This window comes from Aquarana catesbeiana, linkage group LG01, assembly GCF_042186555.1.
Source record: "Aquarana catesbeiana isolate 2022-GZ linkage group LG01, ASM4218655v1, whole genome shotgun sequence".
Lineage (NCBI taxonomy): Eukaryota > Metazoa > Chordata > Amphibia > Anura > Ranidae > Aquarana > Aquarana catesbeiana.
In genome coordinates this window covers 826,765,409-826,793,276 of record NC_133324.1, presented here as the reverse complement: position 1 = coordinate 826,793,276, position 27,868 = coordinate 826,765,409, and the positions used below count along the sequence as shown (strand labels likewise).

Here is a 27,868-nt window from a genome sequence, read left to right as displayed (position 1 = left end):
ATGACGGGAAGTATGGACCTTACCCCCAACCCCAATGTCCGAAAGGCCAAGATCATGGCGAAAGTGGTCAAGAGTCTGCACCGGAATTTCAGGGTACGACGATCGAAAGATCAGCTCAGGAAGTGGTGGTCGGACCTAAAATTAAGAGAGCACGAGCAGTACCGAAAGATCCGGAGAGTGCTGCAAAAAAGTAAGTAGTTGTGCCGTGTTCCTATTTTTTATTTTTATTACGTTCTTGCTGCTCCATGTGCTTTTCTTAACTGTTGTCCAGTTTAAAATGGCAACTTTCATGTTCATGGGCACATTACTCTTTCGTATCAAACATTGTTCGTTCGGCCCAGAAAACACCATGGTTTTGGCCATATGCATTTGGCCACATTTTTTAGGGCCTACTTGTCTGAAACTAATTTGGTTGGGTAGATGGGTTTGTAACTAGAATGAAATGCAAACTAGATTCTGTGTAAGGAGAGGACACTCAGCAGCAGTTTTCACATCTGGACGCTGGAGCACTAGTGTGGGACATAAGAATACCCTTTTTATTAGTGGGCCCACACAGGTGCTCCAGTGTATACTATAGGGGTGTCTCCATCTGTGAAGCTTGTACAAGACAGGTAAAGTATTCATGCTTGACAAAGGACAAGAAAAATGCTACATCTTGGAACTCTGCCCACAAAAAAAATTGTACCCCATTTCCAAACAATGTTTCATATTTATAGTTCTGCCATCAAATATCTGTGTGCTAAGTATACCATTTTTTTTTTTACATAGGGGAGAAAAGACTCGGAGGACACCCCTCATCCGAGGAGACCAGAGACCCCCCACCTCTGGAAGAAGAGGAAATCCACCCAAGACAACCAGAGCAGGAGGAGGAAGACGTGGTGGAAATAGTCACCACAACAGGTGAGTGTCTGCGACCACAGGCTCAGGTAAGAGATGGATGCCGGCATATTTATAATACATGGGTTTTTTTTTGGTTTCTATCTTTTTAGGTGATCGTGATGTTGTGGATCCAGATCCTTTCACCTCGGAAAGTGCACAGATCCTGATCGGGGAGATCATGGGGTGTAATAGGGCCTTGGAAAACATCAAGAAAAACATCAATGATGTTCTTAAAAAAAATAAGAACATCATTGATGTTTTAGGGAGAGTTTAAAACCTCTCCAAATCCCTTTGTTTTTTGGTGTGCTACAATTTTTTTACATTTTTTGACAAATTGGAGAGAAGCCAAATTTTGAAGATGCACACAGTGTGTCAACATGTGCTATCTGCCATCACGGGAGATCAATGGACGCGTTTTGGGGGTGCAACCCCTTCCTCAATAATAAAGTAGCTGAGAGGAAGGGGTTGCACCCCCAAAACACGTCGCTTGATCCCCCATGATGGCAGCTAGCACATGTTGACATTCGGCTATTTGTGTGCATCTTCAAAATTTGGCTTTTCCTGGGGTGACTTCACCCTATCTGAACGCAATATCAAACACAGTTTGTAAATACTCATATCTGATATTGCCTTCAAGTTCTACCAAATGTGAACTTTGTAAGTTCAAGATTTGTGTCTTTCTTGTTGGTTTTAAACATGCCTGTTTTATCTTAAATGGACATTTCTACTTTTTCTAATGTGACCCCAAAAATTGTTATACAACAAACATGTTGGTTTGTTTTAAAAACCTTTTATAAATGCACATGTGATTGTGCTGGTATTAAAAAGTTTGTTAATCAAGAATGTGTGGATTATTGTCTCAACGCTACAACACTTTTGTGGTGCTCTAATTGCTGTTTTCTGTGACAATGGGGGTTATTTCCTAAGGGCAAATCCACTTTGCAACAGTGCTTTGTAATGTTACACAATCACGCCATTTTCAGGACTCACCACATTTCTCTCAGGGTCAGCTAAAACAAACACAAGCAGTAAATGTCACCAAAGATTTGATTATTTTTTTTTATTTGAAAAAGGTTTTAGACATTGTCTGGCATATTGATAGCCCCCCTACCCGCAAAGAATTCAAGGTATCTTAGCCGGACATCACGGGCACTCAGGGGGGGCAAGCCAGGATGGCCACTTTCAAGCGCCGTTAGGGTTGGTTCATTTCGAATTCCGGCCTCAGGCCCAACTGAGCCAGCATAGTTGGCAGAATGTTGCCGTAAAAAGTTGTGTAGAACACAGCACGCCAGGATAATATGATTCAGTTTGTACTCCGCCATGTGTATGGGTGTAAGAAATAGGCGGAACCGGCTGGCCATGATTCCAAACGTGTTCTCCACCACTCTTCTGGCTCTGGCCAGCCGGTAATTAAAAACCCTCTGGTCCGGGGTGAGGGTCCTCATCGGGAATGGCCGCATAAGATGGTCCCCCAGCGCAAATGCTTCATCCGCAACGAAGACGAATGGGAGTCCTTCCACATTGTCTTCTGGAGGTGGCAAGTCCAAGCTGCCATTCTGGAGACGCCTGTAGAACTCGGTCTGGGCAATGACTCCACCATCGGACATCCGACCATTCTTCCCCACGTCCACATACAGGAACTCATAAGTAGCCGACACCGCCGCCAACATCACAATACTATTGAACCCTTTGTAGTTGTAATAGTATGACCCCAAGTTGGGTGGTGGGACGATGTGGACGTGTTTCCCATCAATTGCCCCTCCGCAGTTAGGAAAGTCCCACCGCTGGGCAAAGTGGGAGGCCACAGTCTGCCATTCCTGTGGCGTGGAAGGAAACTGTGGAGTCAAAAAAATAAAAAAATTAGTCATTTTGCACATAAACAGGGAAAGCAGATTACACACAAACATTCTTGGCCAACATCAAGATAACATTTTTTGGAGGGAGTTTTTAAAGACCAAAGTATAAGGTACACCTATCATATTCCCCCTCCCCCCCTCTCATGGGCCATTTCTAACATTATTGGAGGGGGAGCTCTTGGCAGGTAACCCTCTCCACTTCATTGAGAGATGAATGCCTAAATAATGGGTATTACTTTGGCCAACCCCTCCTTATTTACACTATTGACAGCCCACTGGACAGGTAAGAAGTGTCATAAGACAAAGATATAAATACACACTGTACACATTTGAGCATATTTGGAAATTCTGCTATTACCTATCAAGATAATAATAGTATACAAAAACTTTAAACAGTACCATTTGAAAGTATTCAGGCAGGCCCTTGCACTACATGCTTTGGGGAATTCATCCATAAATCTGACCACAAAAGAGATGGGTATAGTGTGTATGGGCTTGGCAAAGTCAGCAGATAGATGATTGAGGATAGATAGAGAATTGTTATCAGCTGACTTAGCAGTTGGGGGGAGGGTTCCAACTGATTTGGGGAACCCCAAAAAAAGCCTCTGGCACTCTGCCTGAATTTAAAGCACAAATCACATTTAAAAACATTTTAGGGGGTGTTTGGGGTAAAGCACTACTGTGGAGCTGACAAAATACATTGTTAAGTGACTACATGAGGTGAATATAGGGCCAGGAGAGCATGCTGGGGAGGTAAGTGAAGGCAAATATGTATGAAGGACAAAAAAATAATTACATAAAAATCCAGCATGAATGAGGACAAAGGGGACATTCACAGCATATTACAATCATGGTAATTAGGGAATGAGGAAAGAAATACAATATATTAGCAAACATAAATACAAAAATACAATAAAATGTGATATTAAAGGATAAAAATCTTACCTTAATATACTCCTTCTGCAGGACCTGGATGATGGCAGAACAGGTCTCTGGGATAATGATCCCCAGAGCCTGGGGGGAGATGCCTGTCGAGAACTTCAAGTCCTGCAGGCTTCTCCCCATCACTAAGTACCGCAGGGTGGCGACAAGCCTGTGCTCCGGAGTGATGGCTTGCCTCATGCAGGTATCCTGCCTGTTGATATCGGGGGTCAGCAAAGCCAACAAATGGTGAAATACAGGGTCCGTCATCCAGAGAAAGATCTTGAAATCATCAGGATTATTCTCACGGATCTCACGGAGCAAAGGCATATGACAGAACTGGTCACGCTGGAGCAACCAATTCTTGGTCCATGAACTCCTCCCCACCCTGTTCATGGACTGGGCTTGTGTCAAGGTCAGGACCCCAACACCAAGCCCCCGCACAGCACGAACTCTACGAGGAGTACGTATACGCAACATGGCTAGAAAACGGTCGGCTGCTCAGAACGAAGTAACAGAACGCACTGAAGAACATCAAGGCCTGTGAAGAGCGACCTGAAAAACAGTAACGAATGAACAAGAACACAATGACTCAGTCATGCGTAGCTTGCTGCACGCACTGAAGAGCAGATACAAACCCACAAGCACAAACTGAACAGCAGAAAACGATCTGAAAACCACGGGTCTGAAAAAGCACGAATCGTCTCTCACCAAACTTTTACTAACACGAGATTAGCAAAAGGAGCCCAAAGGGTGCCACGCTTGGTTCTGAACTGGCCTTTTCTAGTCTCGTCGTACGTGGTGTACGTCACCATGTTCTTGGCGATCGGAAATTCCGACAACTTTGTGCGACCGTGTGTACGCAAAACAAGTTTGAACCAACGTCCGTCGGAAAAAATCCATGGATTTTGTTGTCGGAATGTCCGATCAATGCCCGATCGTGTGTACGGGGCATTAGAATTCTGTTCCCATGCACGTTGCACTTTTTTAAGCAATTTATTGCCATTCACTTGATTTATTACACGCCATTAAAAGGATCATTGTTTTTAGTCACTTGGATTGATGTTATGCACAGTATTGTGACTTTTACTTATCCTTATTAGTTGTATTGGACTTAGCCCCTTTCTTACTGTCACATCAAGAGTTTTCTGTTATTTTGTTTTCATGCACGTTGCACTTTTTTGAGTGATATACATCAGAAAAAGGATTATCGTCCTTAGTCATTTGGACTTATTTGCTGTCACCATGTAACACTTGAAATCATGTATATTTTTTTGATTCACACATGGATGTATGTCATCACTGTTACTGTTTTGCATTAGTTATTCGGAAGGTTAATTTTAATACATATTTGCTGTTGCAGGTTTGAGGAGGTAGCACCACATATTTATTTCGGTGGTTGAGGTTACACACTGTGCATAGCGCACCCCTAAACCCTGCACTCTGTACATAGAACACCCTTGAACTCTGTACGTAACGCACTCCTGAACCCTGCACTCTAAGCATAGCGCACTCCTGAACTCTGCACTGTGTATACAGCGCACTCCTGAGTTCTGCACTCTGTACACAACATACTCTTGAACCCAGCACGTTTTATGTGTCATACCCCAGAAACAACTGGCCCCTTGAGGGCAACCATATTGCTGATACGGCCAACAATGAAATGGCATTTGACACCCCTGCACTATAAGAACCCAAGCACAAAAATCAACATGATCATTTTTATAGAATTATATGAAGAGCTCTGTGACAATTGAGGTTTAATAAAAAAACTAACCATGGCCTTTCTCAACTATTTAGTTGGTCCTGGACAGCAGTAACTATGCAGTGGGGAAATTGAACCTTACACCCAAGAAATCTATTTTGGGTGCAGCTACTCCACATTAAATCATCAGTATTTTGCAGTTCCAAATTTTTGTTTTGGAAATTAAATCCGTTATCAATTTTTTTTTTATAGCCCATAATATTTATTATTGCTACACACTACTGACCTTACCCTAAACCCATTAGCTTGCAGACCCATTGAGACAACTCTTCTTCCCAGTCGTCAGCACAAACATGGTAATTGTGAGCTGATCTGTGAATGACCAGGGATGTCAGGGAGCTCATATTGCTAGAGACAGAGACTGAAATATAAAAATTAAGAAACATTAGTGACATCAACTACAATATATTAGAACTAATACCAGATTCATTCCTTGTAATGGTATAATGCTGAAAAATGTTACCAAAATACCTTTTTCCTATATGGGCTTATTTGTTATACAAAGGCCTATCAGAATACAGGTTTCACTAATATGATGTCAATATACTGTATATGTCTTACTAACTATTATGGGTTGCAGTGGTGGACAGCTTGAAGCTCAGTGTTCCTATTTGCAACCTTAATCGTTGAACACGAAACTTTAAAATTTGTACCAAATTGCAGCATCAACCTCAGACAGATATTAACACACAATGTTTTATAACAATGCATTCGTTTTAATTTCACATGAAACTAGCATACAGTAAATATCTTGATCTGTCATATCAGCCTGTAAAACAGCCCTCAGATGAGGAAGGAGCAGCACTAAGAGCCAATCAGGCTCTAATGCATGCCCATGTGCAGAGGGGGGGCAGGCTGAGCAGATTTGATAGTTTATCAGTGTTTTGTAGCATCTTTATTATGCAATCAGCAAGCTTTGGTTTGGAAGGTGACCCCAGTAAATGTACTGACTTTTTCATTGATTGAAAAAAGTATCATCCTTTTGGCTGTGCTGTCTGGCAGAGGTGTACGATTTACAAAGTGGCTGGATAAAATACATTTTACACAATTAAACGGTAGACTTCTGCTGTAAAGCACTTTATTCAGTAACACAGAGAGATCTCATCATCTGCCACAGACAAGGGAAGATGAAGTAAATAAGGAAAAGTCTTGATTCTTGAATATTTACAATCATTCTAGCCAATAATGCAAAAACACAAGTCATCCAATCCAGACACAAGAAAAACACATGCACACAGGTTGCAACCACTCAGAACTTACAAGCTTGAAACAGACCCCCTCCACCCTGCTCCCCTGAAGATAGCAGGTTAGTACAAAGGCTTTGCAAACACACATGCTGCTTTGTCTAGCAGTTGAGGGCTAGTACTGGCAAAAGAGGCTCGCTTACTCTCATAAAATTTGAGTATAGAATAGCCACAACAAATAATTAATGGGCAAGGCATAAACTGCAAAAAGGCTCAAAAGACAAAACATACAACCAAAAGTTATTGAGAAAGAAAATAGAAAAGATTAAACAAAAAGAAGGGATTGCAAAAAAAAAAAAAATATGCAGAGGTGACCCAATTCTCATTTGCTCCAGGAGACAGATGAAAAAATATGGAATATACACAGTCAGCAATTGGATCTCAAAAATATTTACAACTACTACATTTTAGGCATCTAACTTTATGGCCCCATGCAAATTGGGCATTTAGCCCCTGTACCGAGCAATATTACACTTATAACTGTATGCACCCTGGGACAGGCATTCCAGCATACAGCCCATACAGCGTCCAGTCCTGTTATTCAGCTTTTTATAGACTTGTACAGTCTGGTGGTAATGGGGCTGGACAGAGTTCTGTACCTTCCGGCTGCAAAATGAATCTAAGGCACAGTGGCCAAAAGGCCAGTGTGCATGAGGCCTATACTGTTTTGGATAAAAATAACTAAGTAGGCTCCAGTTTCTTTTCATTTAGCTGTGAGGAGCCATTGATTGCATACAAAACTATTTTCCATAGGAGTGCTTACCCTTTGGAAAAAGCTTTAAACCCACATAACTGGGCTGAGGTGCTTCATACAAATATGTAATTATGCTTACAAATTGTCGAGCTTTTTTTATTGTCCCCTAGTGATCCTGCCAATAATACACTTCCTGTCTTAGGGTGGAACACTCGCTCACTGTGTTGTATCTATGGAGAAGCAAAAGGTGTGGGGCACCTTCCCAACTCCACAACAAAGGAGGAAGGCGTTCTGTAGTTCACAGAGGTAACCTGGGCAGAAAGATAAGACTGCTTTGGATAACACTGCAGAAAGCACAAGACGGCACTGAGTTTTTCACTTGTTGAAGAGATATAATGTAATGCTTTCAATGGAAGCAAGAAATAAGCTGTTGCACACTGTTGACATTAAATAGATCCTGGTTTATTAGATGTAGAGTACTCAGTCCATGAGTGGGTGAAACGCGGTAGAAGGGAGGTCCCATGGGTGGGGAGTGTTGCCGTGGTTGTTAGCTCTAACAAACCAGGATCTCTGTGATATCATTGGTGTGCTACTTGTTTCTTTCTTTTTTTTTTTTTTTTCCTGTGTGTCTGAAGCATAGATGGCTCCAAATGTCACCTGTGCCTGGAAGTCATCAAATGTATAATGCTTTCAATGGTATATTTTAAAGGACATGGGTCAGTAAATAAAAAGGTTAATTGTTAGGTTTTAAACGCACTTTAAATTCCTTTAAATACATAATTACAGGTGCGGTCACATGATGACCACCTTGCACAAACGTCATACAATTGTGATGTGTGAGTGCTGTTCTATGCAGCCAACACAGGCTGTATAATTAAGCTGATGTCAAAGGGGATGTGACCGTGTTAAGAATATAGCACAGCACAGTACTTATTTTCAGGGAGGCTGGCTGATCATAAAAATCATACATTAAGTTGTTAAATAAGGATACAGCAATGCATCTACTTGCTTAGATAGGACATGCACGGCTCACACAGACTTACAAAACTCTAACAACACACACCAGCCATTCAGGCATGTGCCTGAGTTGCTAAACTGTCACTCTCCCCGCTATTATGTATGTTTAGTTGCCTACTTGTCCTACTTACCACAATCCCATTCATCAGAACTATCAGCACAATCCACTCGACCATCACACCACTGGTCACGGGATACACACTTATGGTTTGCACATTCCAGTTCATTATGTGTGCAGGAGGCTGTAGAATGAATAGGGAATCATGAACATGCTTCACGATCATGTGTCTTTACAGGTCCTCTTTTATATAACTGTAAACAACTTACAACAATTGGTCTCTTCTAGCTGTTCGGGGCAATCTGGAAAGCCATCGCAGATCATGGAATACTTGATACATATCTTACTTCCTGGACACTCCCAGAGACCTCTCTCCGTGCAACCTTCCAGGGTAAGAACAACATTTAGAAATCACATGTTTCCAATAACATTCAAACATTTTTCCATTACTTATTAGCAGCACAGATGGGTCCAGACTTTGCAAAACCTGCATTTCTTTTGCATCATATGGATTCTTTTAAAAAAAAAGGCTAACAAAAATGCCCTTTAGATTAAATGGAGTTTACAGAACATCATTAGATTCCACTCCAACAGCATTTAAATACGTACTTGTGTAGTACAAATGCTTCACAATTGGATGTCCTAAAGCATTTAAAAAATGATTGTTCTTCTCAATTTTAATATGATTTTTCTCAAACTCTGATATGAAGGACAGACTGAGGGAGGAGTTGACATTGCAGCCAGGACATGGAGGGAGCCACTCTCTAACACAAGAGAACTGCTCTGTATGACAACAGTAAGGTCTCATGCAAACGGGCATAAAAAAAGCGCAGATATAACAGGCACCCAGCATTCTTTTTAAATTCAATGCGATGTTAGCCTATGTGGTTATGCATATTAAGTATTTAGATTCCTATTTTAGGAGCAGTATTTAGAGGCATAAAAAAATACCCCAAAGCTGTGTTTAGAGAAGAGCTTATGAGCATAATTTACATATGTACGGGCCTAAATGCACGTAAACACACATACATTTATTCCAGTGGCCAGATTAAACTAATATTCTGGCCAGTAGAATGTGTTTATGCTCAATGCCATATGCCTGTAAACATGCATAATTACGCATCAAAACAAGCAATTTTACGTTAAAATTTTCTCCTGGCAAATTGATCCAGTGAACATAGGAATGTTTTAACATGCCTGTGTGCATGAGACCTAATGCCAGCCATAGAGCAAATGGAGCAAATTTCTTTCACCGGGCCATTGTGTTCTCCCAGAGGGGGGAGCCGTCCCCTCCAGGGGAACACAGTGATTATTGCTAGCACCTATAACAGCAACTTGCAATAATTGCATGTAACATCCGGCAGACTGGTTGTACCCAAGTTGATCAATCGACTTGGCTACATTCAACCTGCCCATACATGGTTTCCTGCTGAACTGGCTGCGATTTAAACTGTCTATGGCCGGCTTAACTCAGTGCTTAGGTCTGATATGGAGGGAGTAGACAGCTCCATTCAGCTTGGCAATACAATACAATACGAGTGACTAACATGAGCCTGGGGCAAATTCTAAACTGCTCCCTCTTTTACACCCCAATATTACTGGTAAAACATATACAGAACACACAAGTGGAGAGGATGCATTAGATCAGAGAGTAAAACTTCTAAATAATAGTACAGAGATACTGCCTCATGGATCCATATGCCCTCTCTAATGTAATGGGACCAAGTGCAGGGATGTATAGCATAGCTTTTATAATGTTTCTACATGATAGCCCTATATCAAACAATTCTGTGTTGTGGCTCCCATCTAATGCAGCCTTTCTTAGCCTTTCATTGCAGTGGAACCCTTGAAATAATCTTCCAGTCTCAGGGAACCCCTGCTAAAAATTACTATATCTACAATTAATGATGCATTAGTGTTATGGTCAGTGGGAAGAATGTTTTTTATCATTGTAAATATTCTTTTTTATTCAAGTGCATGATTAATTGATTTAAATAATACATATTAAAAACATATATGGAAATTCAGTGACATTGAAAATGGATGACTACAACCACCTGGCTGTATTCACCAGTGATGATATTTTTTAAGGTTTATGCTTTGTTGCTTTAAGGGCATCATATATAAATATAATAGAAATAGATAGCAATCTAGCCGATTCCTTTTATGGTAATAGAGACATGATCGGCTTGGATAAAGAGAAAGGAGATGTTCGTCTTTCTTGCATACATGGAATATGAATGAGACCTTGAGCTGTGAGGAGCAGACAGTTCCTCTGCGGCACATTTCGCCACGGTCATACAAATGTCATGGTGACACTGGTAATTTTCCAGCTGTTGCACTGCCTTGCAGATTTATAGAAATTGATAAGAATTGACTGGAGAGGGTAAGCAAGACAAGGCTTTCAGAACAAATTTGATTATCTTCTTAAAAGCGACTTTTATCCAGAATTCTGCAAATAAAAGCATTACATTTCTATGCCACGTGGCTTGCCTTGGATGAAAGATTACAGCAAATGGCATGTAACAAATGAGTAACCACTTTTTTTCAGAATTTCACTTTGTTTAAGACGTTGTTAGCATCTTAGACACATGTGAAAACATTGGCTAACTGTATCAAAAGAAAAAATATTTTTACGTACAGTGTAAAGCAATTTTTGCCTATGAGATAATATCAACATCTCCAAAAAGTTAGCTGAGTGCAAAAAACGGAAAATTTATATCAAATACTTACCGTAATTTTCCTTTCCTGATAGACTCAATGGCAGCATACGTGTGGGTTGACCCCGCCTCCATAACTACCCAATAGGACCCCTCCCTATAAATTTCAGATGTGAGCTCCTAGCCGTGTTTCGTAACTAGCCTACTCCAAGCATTGGGAGGGACTCCTGCTGCCATGGAGCCTATCAGGAAAGGAAAATTACAGTAAGTATTTGATATAAATTTTCCGTTTTCCTGACAGGCTCCATGGCAGCATACGCGTGGGAAATAACTCGCCAAACACACCCGGGTGGGCACAATGCTGAGCAAAGAAAATAAATTTGTTTAACACTGTCAACTGACAGCACTTTCAAACCAAAATTAACGGCGACTGGTTCAACACAATAGTGGGAAACAAAAGTATTAATAGATGACCAAGAAGCTGCTCTACATATAACTTCAGGCGCGACATGACGAGAAGCCGCCCAAGAGGTTGAGATACTCCGAGTTGAGTGTGCAGTCACTGCCTCTGGAGGAGCCAAGCCCTTCGCTTTATAAGCTTTTTGAATGGTCTGTACTATCCAAGCAGAAATGGATCTAATTGAAGCCCATTTTCCTTTATTTTTTCTATGTAGAAGAATGAAAAGAAAGTCAGTTTGTCTAAAAGATTCCGTAACTTCCAAATATTGACTCAAAGTATGTCCCACATCAAGGGGATGGACATCTTGACCCTCTGTTGTCCCAAAGGTAGATAACACAATTTCTTGATTTTCATGGAAAATAGATGTTACTTTAGGGTTTGAGCCCAGCATGGGAATTAACACTGCTCTATCTGGAAAAAATGTCAGGAAAGGCTCTTTTGAACCTAAGTTTCTGATTTCAGCCACTCTTTTGGCTGAGGTTACTGCCACCAGGAAGACGGTCTTGAGTGTGAGGTCTTTGACTAATAGAGTCTTGTCAGGATCTGTGGAAAGAGTGGAAAGAAAATCTAGAACAAGAGGAAGATCCCATTAAGGAAACCTCGGTTTTCTTTGAGGTCTTAGCCTGATAGCAACCTTGAAGAACTGACGAAACAAGGAGTGATTAGCCCATGAAATTTCTGTAAACACCGAGATGGCTGATATTTGAACACAAAGAGAACTTCCTGCTAGGGGCAAATCCAAACCTGTTTGCAGAAAGCTAAGGATATCCTGGACTTCTGGAGAACCTCAAGGATTAGGTCTAGAGGACGTGTTCTGTAAACTTGGACCAGATACGCTTGTAAACTCTATTAGTGCTCTTCCGTCTGGCATTAAGAAGAGTCAGAATGGCTTCTTCTGGACAACCTAAGGCTTCGAGCCTTCCCCTCTCAAAAACCAGACCCTGAGATGTAGATGAGCAGGATTGTGCCTTCTGGAGAACCACAGGGATTAGGTCTAGAGGACATGTGTTCTGTTAACTTGGACCAGATACGCTTGTAAACTCTATTAGTGCTCTTCTGTCTGGCATTAAGAAGAGTCGGAATGGCTTCTTCTGGACAACCTCAGGCTTCGAGGCTTCCCCTCTCAAAAACCAGACCCTGAGATGTAGATGAGCAGGATTGTGCCTTGGGACAGAAAATCCGGCCTGAGAGGCAGAGGAATTGAATCCCGATAACTGAGGAGTGTTAAGAGGGGAAACCATCGCCTGTTGGGCCAAAACGGTATTATTGCTATGACTTCCACCTCCTCTGTTCTGAGCCTGCGGAGAAACTGGAGTATCACAGGTACTGGAGGGAAGGCATATGCCTTGCTGAACCTCCAACGGTCCATGAGGGCATCAATCCCATAGGCTTGGGGATCCTGGAATCTCGAATAATACTTGGTCAGCTTGTAATTGCATGGGGATGCAAAGAGATTCACTTCTAGAGACACTCCCAGTGTTAGGAGCCATTTGAACACCTCTTTGTGTAGGGACCACTCGTTGTCCATTTGAACACAAGATAGAAAGTCCGCTTGTACATTCTGAACCCCTGGAATGTAGACTGCCGAAATGTTGGACAAATTCTTCTGAGCCCAGTTCATGATTGGCTCCACCTCTCGTAGGAGAGACCAGCTGCGAGTTCCACCTTGCTTCCTAATGTAAGCCACCGCGGCTGAATTGTCCAACCGGAGCATCACTGAGGAGTTCTCTATCAGATGGTGGAAAGACCTGTGTGCCTGAAAGGCTGCCCGCAGCTCCAGTGTATTGGATACAATCCTTTGAGATGGTGAGCGCCATCTGCCCTGAGCCACTTCCGATAGGCAATGGGCGCCCCAGCCCCAATTTCTGGCATCTGAGGTTATTGTAACCCATGTGATGGGAAGGATCGAATGGCAGTTTCAGAGATTTTTCCCTTGAAGCCACCAAAGAAGAGACTCTCTCATGGATGGAGTGAGAAAGATGCGCTGACTCTTGCTGGGAGAATCCCATTGTTGGAGAAACCCTTTTTGGAATGGGCGAGTATGCCATTGTGCGCACTTTACCATGGGAATGGTGGCTGCCATGGTGCCAATCACCTTCAAACACTGAAGAGCAGACAGGGGAGATGAAGCGAGTGTTGAGCGTATCCTGGCCCAGATCACCACAATCTTCTCCTCGGGTAGCAAGATGGTGCCTTCCAGCATGTTGAAATGGGCACCTAAAATATGAAAATATGAAATATGACTGAGAGGGATTCAGGTGACTTTTCTCCAAATTCAGGAGCCACCCAAACTCTTGAAGAGTGGAAATCACTAGACTCCTATGCTCTAGAAGTTGACCTTTGTCCTGGGCTAGAAGGAGGAGGTCGTCTAGATAGTGGTGAAGACGAACTCCTTTGACTCGGAGCAGAGCAAAAACAGTTAACAGGACCTTGGAGAACACTCGAGGTGATGTCATGAGACCACATGGAAGGCAGGTAAACTGTAAGTGTTGATCGCCCACTGCAAAGCGAAGGAACTTTTGGAACTCTGCCACCACTGGAACGTGAAAGTAGGCATCTTTCAAGTCTGTTGACACCAACCAGTCCCCTAGATCAGGGATATGCAATTAACGGACCTCCAGCTGTTGCAAAACTAGAAGTCCCATCATGCCTCTGCCTCTGGGTGTCATGCTTGTGGCTGTCAGAGTCTTGCTATGCCTCATGGGATTTGTAGTTCTGTAACAGCTGGAGGTCCGCTAATTGCATATCCCTGCCCTAGATGAACCGACTGTTGAATCGTTAATAATGATTCCATCTTGAATTTTTCCTTTCAGATAAACCGGTTGAGATGAGTCAAGTCTATGACTGGCCTCCATGTGCCGTTCTTTTTCTGCACCAAGAATAGAGGGGAATACATGCCTTTGCCTCGTTCGCCATCTAGAACAGGAATGGCTGCGCCTTGAGCCAATAAAGAGCTTACGTAGGCTAAAAGAACTTGTTTCTTCTCCTCTGAACTTGGAAGATTTGTTGGCATAAATCTTAGTCTGGGAGTATTGTTGAAAACCCAGGTGTGGCCTGAGGAGACCGTGTTGATGGTCCAGAAATCCCGAATTGAGGCCGCCCAAACATGTCGGAAGTGGAGAAGGCGAGCCCCCACCTGACATGTTTGAGCAGGCCCAATTTCAAAAGGACTTAGTGGAGTCCTGGTTACCAGAGGAAGCCCCTTTTGTGGGCTTTTTAAAGAGGACCGTCTGGATTTCCAAGATCTTGAAAATTCATGACCAGGCCTGTAGCTGCGTGCTTCCCTTGCATGGTTGGTGTTCTGTGTTCTTGAAAAGGTGCGTTTCTGATTCTGTAAACGCCTATCCCGAGGGAGGAACCCCGACTTACCACCTGTGGCCCGGGTTATGGCGCTATCAAGTTTGTTGCCGAAGAGAGACGTGCCCTCAAAAGGGAATAAGCACCAAGCTTGTTTAGAAGCTGGATCCGCCAACCAGGGTCGGGTCCACAAGGCCCGACGGACGGTGACCACTGACAACATCACCCGAGCCACTAGGTGAATAACGTCAATAGAGACCTCCCCCAGAAACACAGAGGACAACCTGATTTCCTGAATAGGGGAGCCCTTGGCTGCTTCTTCAGAGATACCTCTAAGAGACTCGTTCACATTGTCTGCCCATGCCTCTAAAGCTTTAGAGACTGCTGCTAAGGCCAGGACAGGTTTGCACACTGTGCCTGCTGTCAGATAAATCCGTTTTAGGTTGGAATCAATCCGTCTCTCCAAAGGATCTTTAAATGAGACCGTATCTTCGAGAGGGAGAGTCACATACCTCACTAGTCTCATCAATGCAGCATCCACCAAAGGAGCTGACTCAAGGTGTTTAACCTCTTCTTCCTTGAAAGGGTATAGTTTTGAGATTTTAGATCGCATAGAACTTTTTCTATCCAACTTGCCCCATTCTTCAGAAATTATGGCTCCTACTTCAATGACAAAAGGAAAATATTGACGCTCCTTACTGAGCTGTTTGAAAAATGTTCTCTGTTTAGGAGAAGAAATTATTGGGTCTTCCCAATTCAAATCGTCTTTAACAGCGTTCACCAGAGAAGGAACTAGGGCATATTCAAAGCCCATCCCACGATCATCTGCTTCTGACCCGCCATCTGAAGGGGGAGCTGACTGGTGACTAGGTTGAGAAGACTCCCATGTCTCATGGACTTGTCCCTCTCCTGACAGGGGAATCAGTGGATCTGGAGGAGAATCACGAGGCTTCCCAGCTTCTTTCTCCTGTAGCGACTCTTTCACGACTCGCTTAATTAGTGTTTCCAGGTGTTGGTCTGCACCTTCCCTCTCGTTAGCTGCTTTAGAGAAACAGTGGTCACAGAGAGACTTGCTGGCAGGAACTGGGCCCTGCATCCCCAACATGATTTCTCCGGCCCCCTACTGTGAGATGAGGGGGGGGGTGAGGAGAGCCTCTACTGTGGTCTCTAGAACCAGAGGAGGAGTGCCGGTGGTGTGATTTAGAAGACCCGCTCCTTCTGTGGGAACTGCTTTGTCATTGGTCAGACCTAGAAGGGCTGAGGAAAGGGGAAAGACAGAAATAGAGAGAGAAAGGCACAAAGTCAGAAATAACACCCTATACTCCACTCTCTTCCCCCCAGCAGGCAGAGTAAAGGAAAAAACTGTTTCCAAATCTTACCTGCTGCGAGAGGACTGGCCACCAGGAGGCAGTGAAGAGTCCATGACTGATACTGAAATCACTGCAGGTGGAACAGACAATACACCAGGTATCAGCAAGGGAGAAAAGGCAAAAATTCAGACCCATCTGAATTGCACTTACCTGGGGTAGGCTCTGCAGGTGCTCAGGGAAGTTGCCGCTATGCCCATGATCATTCCCGAGATCTGTAGGCCTCCCCAGGCTTTTAAAATTGGCGCCGTGTGACGTCACGGCCGTACCAGGCCCACGATTCTCATATGCATGCGCAAACCAGGCCTTGCTTTCGTTCCGGGACCGTGGATGCCCAGAACGCAGACGGAACCCGGAAGTAAGAGGGAGCGGTGGCTGGAACGCACAGGGAGCCAGCCGCTGCAAAGGCATAATATATGAAAGGACAGGCAATGCAGGAAAAACAAACCACAAACCTAAGCACTGCTGCCATGAAGGCGATCGCTTACCACCACCTACGATCGATTCGGCCAGGAACGTCCATACACACACACCGGCCTTTCAGGCAGATAATGGCCACCTGCAAACTGCTAAGCAAACAGGTCTGTGAGCGCTTGTCTTTCCAATAGTAGACATGATTCCATTTACTCTGCAATACTCTCCATACCCTGCTAACAGTCAAGGCTTATTGGAGGGATGTGACATCATATCATTCGGCCGATCAAGATTGTAGGACATCATCTTCAGGCAGGAGAAACAAAACATATGGTCCTACGGAGGACAAAAAAGGAACACAACTAGGAGCTCACAGCTGAAATTTATAGGGAGGGGTCCTATTGGGTAGTTATGGAGGCGGGGTCAATCCACACGTATGCTGCCATGGAGCCTGTCAGGAAAGTGCATTTTCATTAAGCATACCGTAAACTATAATAGGAACTGGGTAAAGTAAACTCTTCATGGGAAAATGGGGGCTGCCACTGCTGACTTTCTTTTCAAAATGCTTGTTACTTGGCTATTATTCTGACTCATTGGCATGAATACACTCCATTGGCCATGGAATAAGCATACAAATCAGGGTTATGTTGTAAGTCTCTAGCTGCATTTTTGTTCTGGATTGAAGACTCCAAGTATGGTAATGCCTACTGTGCCCAAAGTTGTGTGAAAGGGCAAGGGCATCATGTTTGAGTGCTTCCGTCATATACCACTTCCTCCCAGTCTGTATACAGATATCCCAACCTCTCTGAGCACAAACAAGGCGACACTTACTTGTTGCTACCAAGAACTCACTTTATTCAGAACCAGAATACAGTCTTATATACACAGGAGAAGATTACTCTAACAATACAAACGTAACCTAATTAACATGAGCTAATTATCTAATCCTTTATACAGCCTAGGTGACTGAGACATGACCTTTCGCCCAGACTTGTGGTCACCGAGCTTCACACAGTTATATCAACACAATATCAGTCGTCCCGTCTCCTACATTGTATAGAGGACAATGTCATTAGCTCATTCAATTAACATAAACACAGGTGGATGACACCAGCATCTCCTCACAGGATGTGTCCCAACAGAATGAATCAGTCTTATCAGCAGGGGGCTGCTGGAGGAACCCCCCCTCCCTCTTCAGGGACACAGATCCACAGCAAGGAGTCCCCAACAGAATCAAACAACAAACAATATATACATATATACACGACTGAGTCCGATTAATACAGTTCAAACCGGACCTCCAATTCACCCCACAAAGAGCACCGTTCCATTGAAAATCCAGGGCCCATAATCAAAAGGCAACAGGCTAGCGTTCAGTCCCCTCCAATAGCCTCTGTCTCGGGTGAGTCTGTCACAATGTTGTTCAGAATTCAGCCAATGGCAGTTTGTAACACAAGTTGGTGAATAGCAACAATTGTCCCCCTTTTTTTATCACCCCAGGAAGCATCTGGTACAATACACAAACTGTTATCTGATGTCAGAACCTCCTTTTCAGATCAGGACAGATGTAGACCCTCTCTTGTCTATTAGCCAAATCCACACTCACTGGAAACCCTAATAAAAATGTCTGACTTGCCTGCTTGAGTGACTGGAATTTGAACAGATACCTGCCAGCTCTCTTCCCTAGCATAAATACCGTAAAAATACACATTCCTAATAGACTGGTTATCAGCCAAGACTCTAGAACTTTAGTATATTTCATAACTCATGAAATAATAACAGCACAGCCAGAATAAGGATATATTTACCTCCATCAGTTAATTTGTAGCTTTTAAGCCCAAACACCCCTATATTAGGCAATATTGGGAACCACTGAAACAACTTATCCCTCCAGGGTACAGTAGGCATCCCAAACCTGCCATATTTATAACCATTTTGAAGCTAATTTCATGCTGGACAATAATATGCAGACTAGCAGGCTGTAACCTGTAGGTATTCAGAGAATATAATACTTATAGAAAACTGTACCTGGGATACAGTCATAAACATAGTGACAACCCAGGGCCACTCCAAAGCCACTTAATTGGTCAGATGGTCTCTGTCAACACCCCCTTGATGCCAAAAAAAGTGGACTGCAATCACACTGTTCAGCTCTCATGTACCATCAAATGAAGGAAGAGCTGGCAAGTTATGTGAGCCAATATATCACCTTGCTCATTGACTGAATTCTGCTGAAACCAGGACTTTCATTTTCAACTCCTTTTTATTTCTCTGTTGAATTATTGTCTCTTTGTAATACTTTATTTTGTAAATATTTTATTTGCACCATTTTTTTAACTTTTTCATTATCAAGCCATATTTTGAATAGTGTTAAAATTGTCTCTAATGCGCTAACACACTAAAAGAATCTCTGTCTCTTGAAGAGTACTAATGTAATGTAAATCTCTGAACACACCAGTCTGTGGGGACATTGTGTGTTACACATGTTTATTCTAAAAATCATAATTGTCATTGCTGTTGTTGTGAAGGGTTGATAGCCCCAAAGCTATATGGTGGCAGTTTGGGGTTTAAAGGGTTAATTGCTTAGTTAACTAAATCCAGTAATAATCGCTCTCAACCTGTTGCCACTTGGATTGGGGTCCCGCGAGCTGGAAAATCTATGTGCAGGGTGAGGCTGAGAGTGTCATTGTTGCAAATCAGTGACAGCACAATGTGAGTTTGACCGGTCATTTGTCAAAAGTCAGTGAAAGGGGCATTGGTCTGACCCACATTCATCACACCAAATATTGAAGCAAGAGGCCCAGCACGAGAGCCAGGCAATTTGAATTTTCAGAAGTCAGCATTGCCAGCTTCTGTGTTTCTTCCTTTAGGATTTACCCACATTTATTGTACAGATACACACAAAGCTTGATGCCAATTAAAGGACTGACTGACATTCATTAGCATAATAAGTACAACCCCTATTCATCCTAATGGTAAATTCAGGATGTCATGCATGCATACCTTGGGCAGGTTCAAGCAATATTGCAAAGCAAAACCACACATGGACCCCTTATATGTCATACAAAAACCCATGATGGTCCTATTCTGCCCTTTACCAAAGTCATGTGCAATGTAATTTGTTTTAGCCTAAAAAGTCTAATGGATGCTCAAAGAACTCATAACAGCAAATCTGATATAAAGGAAAGAGAAACTCTGATTCTGTTGTGATTACAAATTGAGTACATGGCCGATAAATGAGAGCACATAGGACTCGCCCTGAGGAAAGTTGTATTATGTGTGCCCCCTATACCTACATTCTACCTTAAAGGATTTGTGCAGACGGTATAATTGCACAATAATTATGTCTGGCATAAATAATGTGATATCCATTAAAAATGATCATGTCAAGCTCATCAGGAATCATATATAGTCAGGTCCATAAATATTGGGACATCAACACAATTCTAATCTTTTTGGCTCTATACACCACCACAATGGATTTGAAATGAAACCAACCAGATGTGTTTTAACTGCAAATTTTCTTTTTAATTTGAGGGTATTTACATCCAAATCAGGTGAACAGTTTAGGAATTACAACAGTTTGTATATGTGCCTCTCACTTTTTAAGGGACCAAAAGTAATAGGACAGATTAACAATCATCCATCAAACTTTCACTTTTTAATACTTGGTTGCAAATCCTTTGCAGTCAATTACAGCCTGAAGTCTGGAATGCATAGACATTACCAGACGCTGGGTTTCATCCCTGGTGATGCTCTGCCAGGCCTCTACTGCAACTGTCTTCAGTTCCTGCTTGTTCTTGGGGCATTTTCCCTTCAGTTTTGTCTTCAGAAAGTGAAATGCATGCTCAATCGGATTCAGGTCAGGTGATTGACTTGGCCATTGCATAATATTCCTCTTCTTTCCCTTAAAAAACTCTTTGGTTGCTTTCGCAGTATGCTTCGGGTCATTGTCCATCTGCACTGTGAAGCGCCGTCCAATGAGTTCTGAAGCATTCTGCTGAATATGAGCAGATAATATTGCCCGAAACACTATAGAATTCATCCTGCCGCTTTTGCCAGCAGTCACACCATCAATAAATACAAGAGAACCAGTTCCATTGGCAGCCATTCATGCCCACGCCATGACACTACCACCACCATGCTTCACTGATGAGGTGGTATGCTTTGGATCTTGAGCAATTCCTTTCCTTCTCCATAATCTTCTCTTCCCGTTACTTTGGTACTCATCTGTCCATAGGATGTTGTTCCAGAACTGTGAAGGCTTTTTTAGATGTTGTTTGGCAAACTCTAATCTGGCCTTCCTGTTTTTGAGGCTCACCGATGGTTTACTTCTTGTGGTGAACCCTCTGTATTCACTCTGGTGAAGTCTTCTCTTGATTGTTGACTTTGACACACATACACCTACCTCCTGGAGAGTGTTCTTGATCTGGCCAACTGTTGTGAAGGGTGTTTTCTTCACCAGGGAAAGAATTCTTCGGTCATCCACCACAGTTGTTTTCCGTGGTCTTCCAGGTCTTTTGGTGTTGCTGAGCTCACCGATGCGTTCTTTCTTTTTAAGGATGTTCCAAACAGTTGATTTGGCCACACCTAATGTTTTTGCAATCTCTCTGATGAGTTTGTTTTGTTTTTTCAGCCTAATGATGGCTTGCTTCACTGATAGTGACAGCTCTTTAGATCTCATATTGACAGCAATAGATTCCAAATAGCACACTTGAAATGAACTCTGGACCTTTTATCTGCTCCTTGTAAATGGGATAATGAGAGAATAACACACACCTGGCCATGGAACAGCTGAGCAGCCAATTGTCCCATTACTTTTGGTCCCTTAAAAAGCGGGAGGCACATATACAAACTGTTGTAATTCCTACACCATTCACCTGATTTGGATGTAAATACCCTCAAATTAAAGCTGAAATTCTGAAGCCAAAAAGATTAGAATTGTGTTGATGTCCCAATATTTATGGACCTGACTGTGTATATATATATATATATATATATATATATATATATATACCTATGAGACTCTAAAGTTGTTCCATACCTACATTAATGATCTATTACCTAGTTTAAAATTCAATACTATATGGAGTAAAGAACAGATTTCCTTCCTTGTTACATCTTTAAGGGTACATGTGAACCGAATAGTGAATAATTTATAAAAAAAAGAGAAAGAAATACTGCGCTGACAACCCAAAATATGTAAAGCAGCCAGCACAGCAAGAGATAAGGTTGGACAGCAAAGTTTTAAAGATATGTGCAGCACTAAAAGTGAAAGGTCTCTGTATGTCTACAGGATGATCAAATATGTGTATCAATAGGAAACAATGTACCATATATACAGCATCTCACAATTGTTATCTTACATTGTTGTAAATATTTTATTTACAACAATGAAGAAATGACACTTTGATACAATGTAAAGTAGAGAGTGTACAGCTTGTATAACAGTGTAAATTTGCTGTACCCTCAAAATAATTCAACACACAGCCATTAATGTCTTAACCGCCTGCAAAAATGTAAGTACACCCCTAAGTGAAAATGTCCAAATTGGGTCTAATTAGACATTTTTCCTCCCCGTTGTTATGTAACTCGTTAGTGTTACAAGGTCTCAGGTGTGAATGGAGAGCAGGCTTGATAAATTTGGTGTTATTGCTCTCACTCTCTCACACTGGTCACTGGAAGTTCAACATGGCACCTCATGGCAGAGAACTCTCTGAGGATCTGAAAAAAAGAATTGTTGCTCTACATAAAGATGGCCTAGGCTATAAGAAGAATGCCAGGACCCTGAAACTGAGCTGCAGCACGATAGCCAAGACCATACACCTGTTTAACAGGTTCCACTCGGAACAGGCCTCGCCATGTTCGACCAAAGAAGTTGAGTGCACGTGTTCAGCATCATATCCATAGGTTGTCTTTGGAAACTAGACGTATAAGTGCTGTCAGCATTGCTGCAGAGGTTGAAGGGGTGGGGGGTCAGCCTGTCAGTGCTCAGACCATACTCCGCACACTGCATCAAATTGGTCTGCATGGCTGTCGTCCCAGAAGGAAGCCTCTTCTAAAGATGATGAACAAGAAAGCCCGCAAACAATTTGCTGAAGACAAGCAGACTAAGGACATGGATTACTGGAACCATGTCCTGTGGTCTGATGAGACCAAGATAAACATATTTGGTTCAGATGGTGTCAAGCGTGTGTGGCGGCGACCAGGTGAGGAGTACAAAGACAAGTGTGTATTGCCTACAGTCAAGCATGGTGGTGAGAGAGTCATGGTCTGGGGCTGCATGAATGCTGCTGGCACTGGGGAGCTACAGTTCATTGAGGGAACCATGAATGCCAACATGTACTGTGACATACTGAAGCAGAGCATGATCCCCCTCCCTTCGGAGACTGGGCCACAGGGCAGTATTCCAACATGATAACGACCCCAAGCATACCTCCAAGACGACCATTGCCTTGATAAAGAAGCTGAGGGTAAAGGTGATGGACTGGTCAAGCATGTCTCCAGACCTAAACCCTATTGAGCATCTGTGGGGTAGAGGAGCGCAAGGTCTCTAACATCCACCAGCTCCGTGATGTCCTCATGGAGGAGGGGAAGAGGACTCCAGTGGCAACCCGTGAAGCTCTGGTGAACTCCATTCCCAAGAGGGTTAAGGCAGTGCTGGAAAATAATGGTGGCCACACAAAATATTGACACTTTGGGCCCAATTTGGACATTTTCACTTAGGGGTGTACTCACTTTTGTTGCCAGCAGTTTAGACATTAATGGCTGTGTGTTGAGTCATGTTGAGGGGACAGCAAATTTACACTGTTATACAAGCTGTACACGCTACTTTACATTGTAGCAAAGTGTCATTTCTTCAGTGTTGTCAGATGAAAAGATATAATAAAATATTTACAAAAATGTGAGGGGCGTACTCACTTTTGTGAGATACTGTACATTATTAAATGTCCTTGCGGTTTACTCTATGTGGGTGAGACAACCCAGAAGGTGAAAGATCGAATTGCCAGACATAACACTCTGTTAGGTATAAATTGACTCTGTTGCCTCTGGCTAGGCACTTTGTCGAAGAAGGACACTCAGTTTTACAATTAAAATATATGGTAATTAATGAGGTAAAGAAAAACAGACGAGGGGGAGATTGTGAATTAAATTTTAAAAAACAAGAAGAAGAATGGAGCCATCCTTTAGATACCCTTATTCCTAGGGGCTTGAACTCTGACTTCGATCTACATTTGTTTATTTGATATAAAGGTTCATGTTTGTGTCATCTAGGGATATTAAATATGTTTTGATAATATCTTACAAATTTCTATAATAGACTATTAAGTAGTTCATTGATATTATAATTTTCCTGGATTCTCTATGTACTGTATATATATAATTTTTGTTTGATTAATTGCTTATTGATTTATTATCCATTTTTAAAACCATTTATATACAGGGTTTTAATGCTGGTTGTTTTATCTATTTTTTACAACAGGCTCAGTATGGGTTAATCCCTTCGCCTCAGAACGGGGAGTGATTGCCATTTGTCTGCTATCTTTCCAATACCTACTGATAACAAAAGCATATAGTGTTACGGATACGATATATATATAGATATTTATATCTATATATATACAGTTGCAATAAAAAGTATGTGAACCCTTTTGGAATGATATGGATTTCTGCACAAATTGGTCATAAAATGTGATCTGATTTCTAGAAAGCGATTCACACCAGACATCCCAAGAATATTGCTGAACTGAAACAGTTCTGTAAAGAGGAATGGTCAAGAATTACTCTTGACCGTTGTGCACGTCTGATCTGCAACTACAGGAAACGTTTGGTTGAAGTTATTGTGTTCAATAAAAACATGGTAACATTTAATTCTTTGTGTGTTATTAGTTTAAGCAGACTGTGATTGTCTATTGTTGTGACTTAGATGAAGATCAGATCACATTTTATGACTAATTTGTGCAGAAATCCATATCATTCCAAAAGGGTTCACATACTTTTTATTGCAACTGTAGATATATCTATATCTATATATAGATATATATACATCTATATCTATAGATATAGATATATACATATATCTATATCTATAGATAGATATAGATATAGATATGTATATATATATATATATATATATATATATATATATATATATCTATAGATATATAGATATATCTATATATCTATAGATATATAGATATATCTATATATCTATAGATATAGATATATCTATATCTATAGATATAGATATATCTATATCTATAGATATATGGGCAGCACAGTGACGCAGTGGGTAGCACTCTCGCCTAGCAGTAAGAAGGGTCGCTGGTTCGAATCCCGACCACGACACTACCTGCCTGGAGTTTGCATGTTCTCCCTGTGTCTGCGTGGGTTTCCTCCGGGTACTCCGGTTTCCTCCCACACTCCAAAGACATGCTGGTAGGTTAATTGGATCCTGTCTAAATCGGCCCTAGTATAGGTATGAATGTGAGTTAGGGACCTTAGATTGTAAGCTCCTTGAGGGTATAGGGACTGATGTGAATGTATAATATATATATGTAAAGCGCTGCGTAAATTGACGGCGCTATATAAGTACCTGAAATAAATAAATATATAGATATCTCTATATCTATAGATAGATATATATATATATATTTTTTTTTTTTTTTAATTATGACCTTTATTTTTTTAAAAACTCTCAGATACAGAGCCAATAAAAAAAGAAGCATTCAGCAGATCAGCTATGTGACAATCATACCAGATGCATGGCATTGTAAACACAAATTAGTACACAAAAGTCGTGAGACTTCCAGCACAAAACAGACCAATTACATAATCACTGACCTCTATGAAGAAGATAAAATTGTAAACTTAGAAGAACAATTTCCTCATGATCTCAATTAAACCAGGGTGGGTCGACAGAGCTCTGATAACTGGCAGAGCTCATTTTACCAATTATACAAAACAAGAACAGCAAACAGCACAGTAAAAAAGAAGAGTTGGGTAGAGTAAGGAGAGGACAGGAAAAAAAAAAAGAAAAATTATGTTGGGGAGTTGTGGTGTGAAGGAAGGAAAGAGAGAAGGAAGAAGTAACAAGAAGGAATCATATATTTTGTGATAATTATTACATCTCCAATAAAAAGATGTTTAACTAATGCGTGTACTTTTGCTTATTGCACCTTTCCAAGTTTTGGTTTAGAGTGCAAATTATTTATAAAAATCTTAGAGGACTTCCTTAAATAGACAAACTCAAGTTGTCATTAGCACTCAAAGGCGGGCCATAAATGAGTCTTTTTTTTTAACTAGCTGGTTGAATAAAAAAAAATGACTCACATTTGAGGTGGATGAGGAAATCCTCCCCGTGCTGTGCTATTGTATTCTGACAGTGAGGAGACTTACACACTTATCAGAATGGGTATAGCTGGCAGCACTGATTTGTCTGGGAAAATCTGACAGGGCTGTTATACAAAAGTTGATCTGTAGGTTGACTGCTGTACTTCTCTTCTGGTATGTTCCCCAACATTCTAAAACCTGAACTAGTCACCCCCCATACTTAAAAAGCCCTCAATTGACCCCACACATCTTAACAATCTACACCCCATCTCCTTGCTCCCCTTTTTATCCAAACTCCTTGAACGTCTGGTCTACAACCGACTGAGCGTCCACCTTGCAGAGAATAGCTTTCTTGATCCCCTTCAGTCAGGATCCCTCCCTCAACACTCCACGGAAACCGCTCTCCTAAAACTCACAATCTGCTAACAGCTATATCCAATGGACACTATTCTGTACTTCTACTCCTTGACCTCTCTGCTGCCTTTGACACAGTGGACCACCCCCTCGTTCTCAAAAAACTCCATGCCTTTGGTCTCCATGACTGTACTATTTGCTGGTTCTCATCCTACTTATCCAACCACACCTTCATTGTTACTTACAATTCTACTTCCTCCTCTCTTCTCCCTTTCTCTTTCGGGTCCCCCCAAGGTTCTGTCCTTGGACCTCTCTTATTCTCTATTTACACCTACTTCCTGGGACAGCTGATAGCCTGCCATGGCTTCTGATAAATTTCTACGCTGACGACACCCAAATCTATCTCTCTACCCCTCAGCTCACTCCTTCAGTCTATTCACGTATCACTTATTTACTAACATACATATTAGCCTGGATGTCACACCACTTCCTCAAACTCAATCTATCATAAAACCAAGCTCATTTTTCTTTCTTCATGTGCCTCTTCCCCTGATTTCTCTATCAAGATCAATAGCACTACTATCAGCCTGTCCCCACATGCCAAAGTTCTAGGTGTAATCCTGGACTCTGAACTCTCATTTTGGCCCCACATGCAATCACTGTCCAAATCTTGCCGCCTCTACAACATTTCCAGAATATGCCCCTTCCTAACTAATGACACCACAAAGCTTCTAGTTCACTCCCTAGTTATCTCTCGCCTCGATCACTGCAACCCCCTCCTCATGGGATTACCTTTACATAGTCTATCCCCCCTTCAGTCCATCATGAATGCTGCTGCCAGACTCATCCACCTTACCAACCGTTCAGTGTCTGCTACCCCTCTCTGTCAATCTTTCCACTGGCTGCCACTCACCCAACAAAATAAATTCAAAATACTATTTCTAAAATAAATACATTTTCTATGAAGAAGTAGCCAAATAGTTCTTGTGCATAAGCCTTTAGCAAGTTCAATTGTACCAGTCACTTCATTACGTTTTTATTCTGTAAACTAAGTTTGTTGAGGAAAGCTTTGGTTACCAAATGGGCTGCTGTGAAAAGGACAATGAAATGTTGCCCATAGCAACCATTCACACCTCAATCTCTACCGAGATAAGAGAATCTGTAGGCACAAGCATCTCAGGTGCTAAGGAGCACCATGAGACCAGCACATTCATTAAATATCTCTTTACATTTTATGTCTGCTCATGTATAGAGCTCAACTACCACTGGTAAATGCTGTACTCAGGAGTATAGATCTGCTACCACCCATAAACACTTTATAACCAGGGTAAAAGCTATGCTCATAAGTATAGCTCCACTACCACATGCAAAGACTGGAGTATACATATGCTACCACAGGCAAAGACTGTGCTCAGGAGTATAAATATACTATCACCCACAAATCCTGTGTTTAGGAACACAGCTCTATAACTAGTGCAAAAAGTATGCTCATGAGTATAGTTCCACTACCAAAGGCAAATGCTGTGCTCAGGAGTAAAGATACCCTACC

At 41.9% G+C, this 27,868-nt stretch overlaps 1 protein-coding gene across 1 annotated transcript in view; it reads right to left on the bottom strand.

Annotated features, from left to right (window-relative positions):
• CORIN (corin, serine peptidase) overlaps positions 1-27,868 on the bottom strand; it is a 365,126-nt gene that overhangs the window by 70,961 nt on the left and 266,297 nt on the right. The window contains exons 14-16 of the mRNA XM_073608485.1: positions 8,704-8,817; positions 8,508-8,618; positions 5,653-5,782 (exon numbers count right to left, since the gene is read on the bottom strand). Of these exons, the coding sequence (XP_073464586.1) occupies positions 5,653-5,782; positions 8,508-8,618; positions 8,704-8,817 (355 nt within the window). The remainder of the gene's footprint in view (positions 1-5,652; positions 5,783-8,507; positions 8,619-8,703; positions 8,818-27,868) is intronic.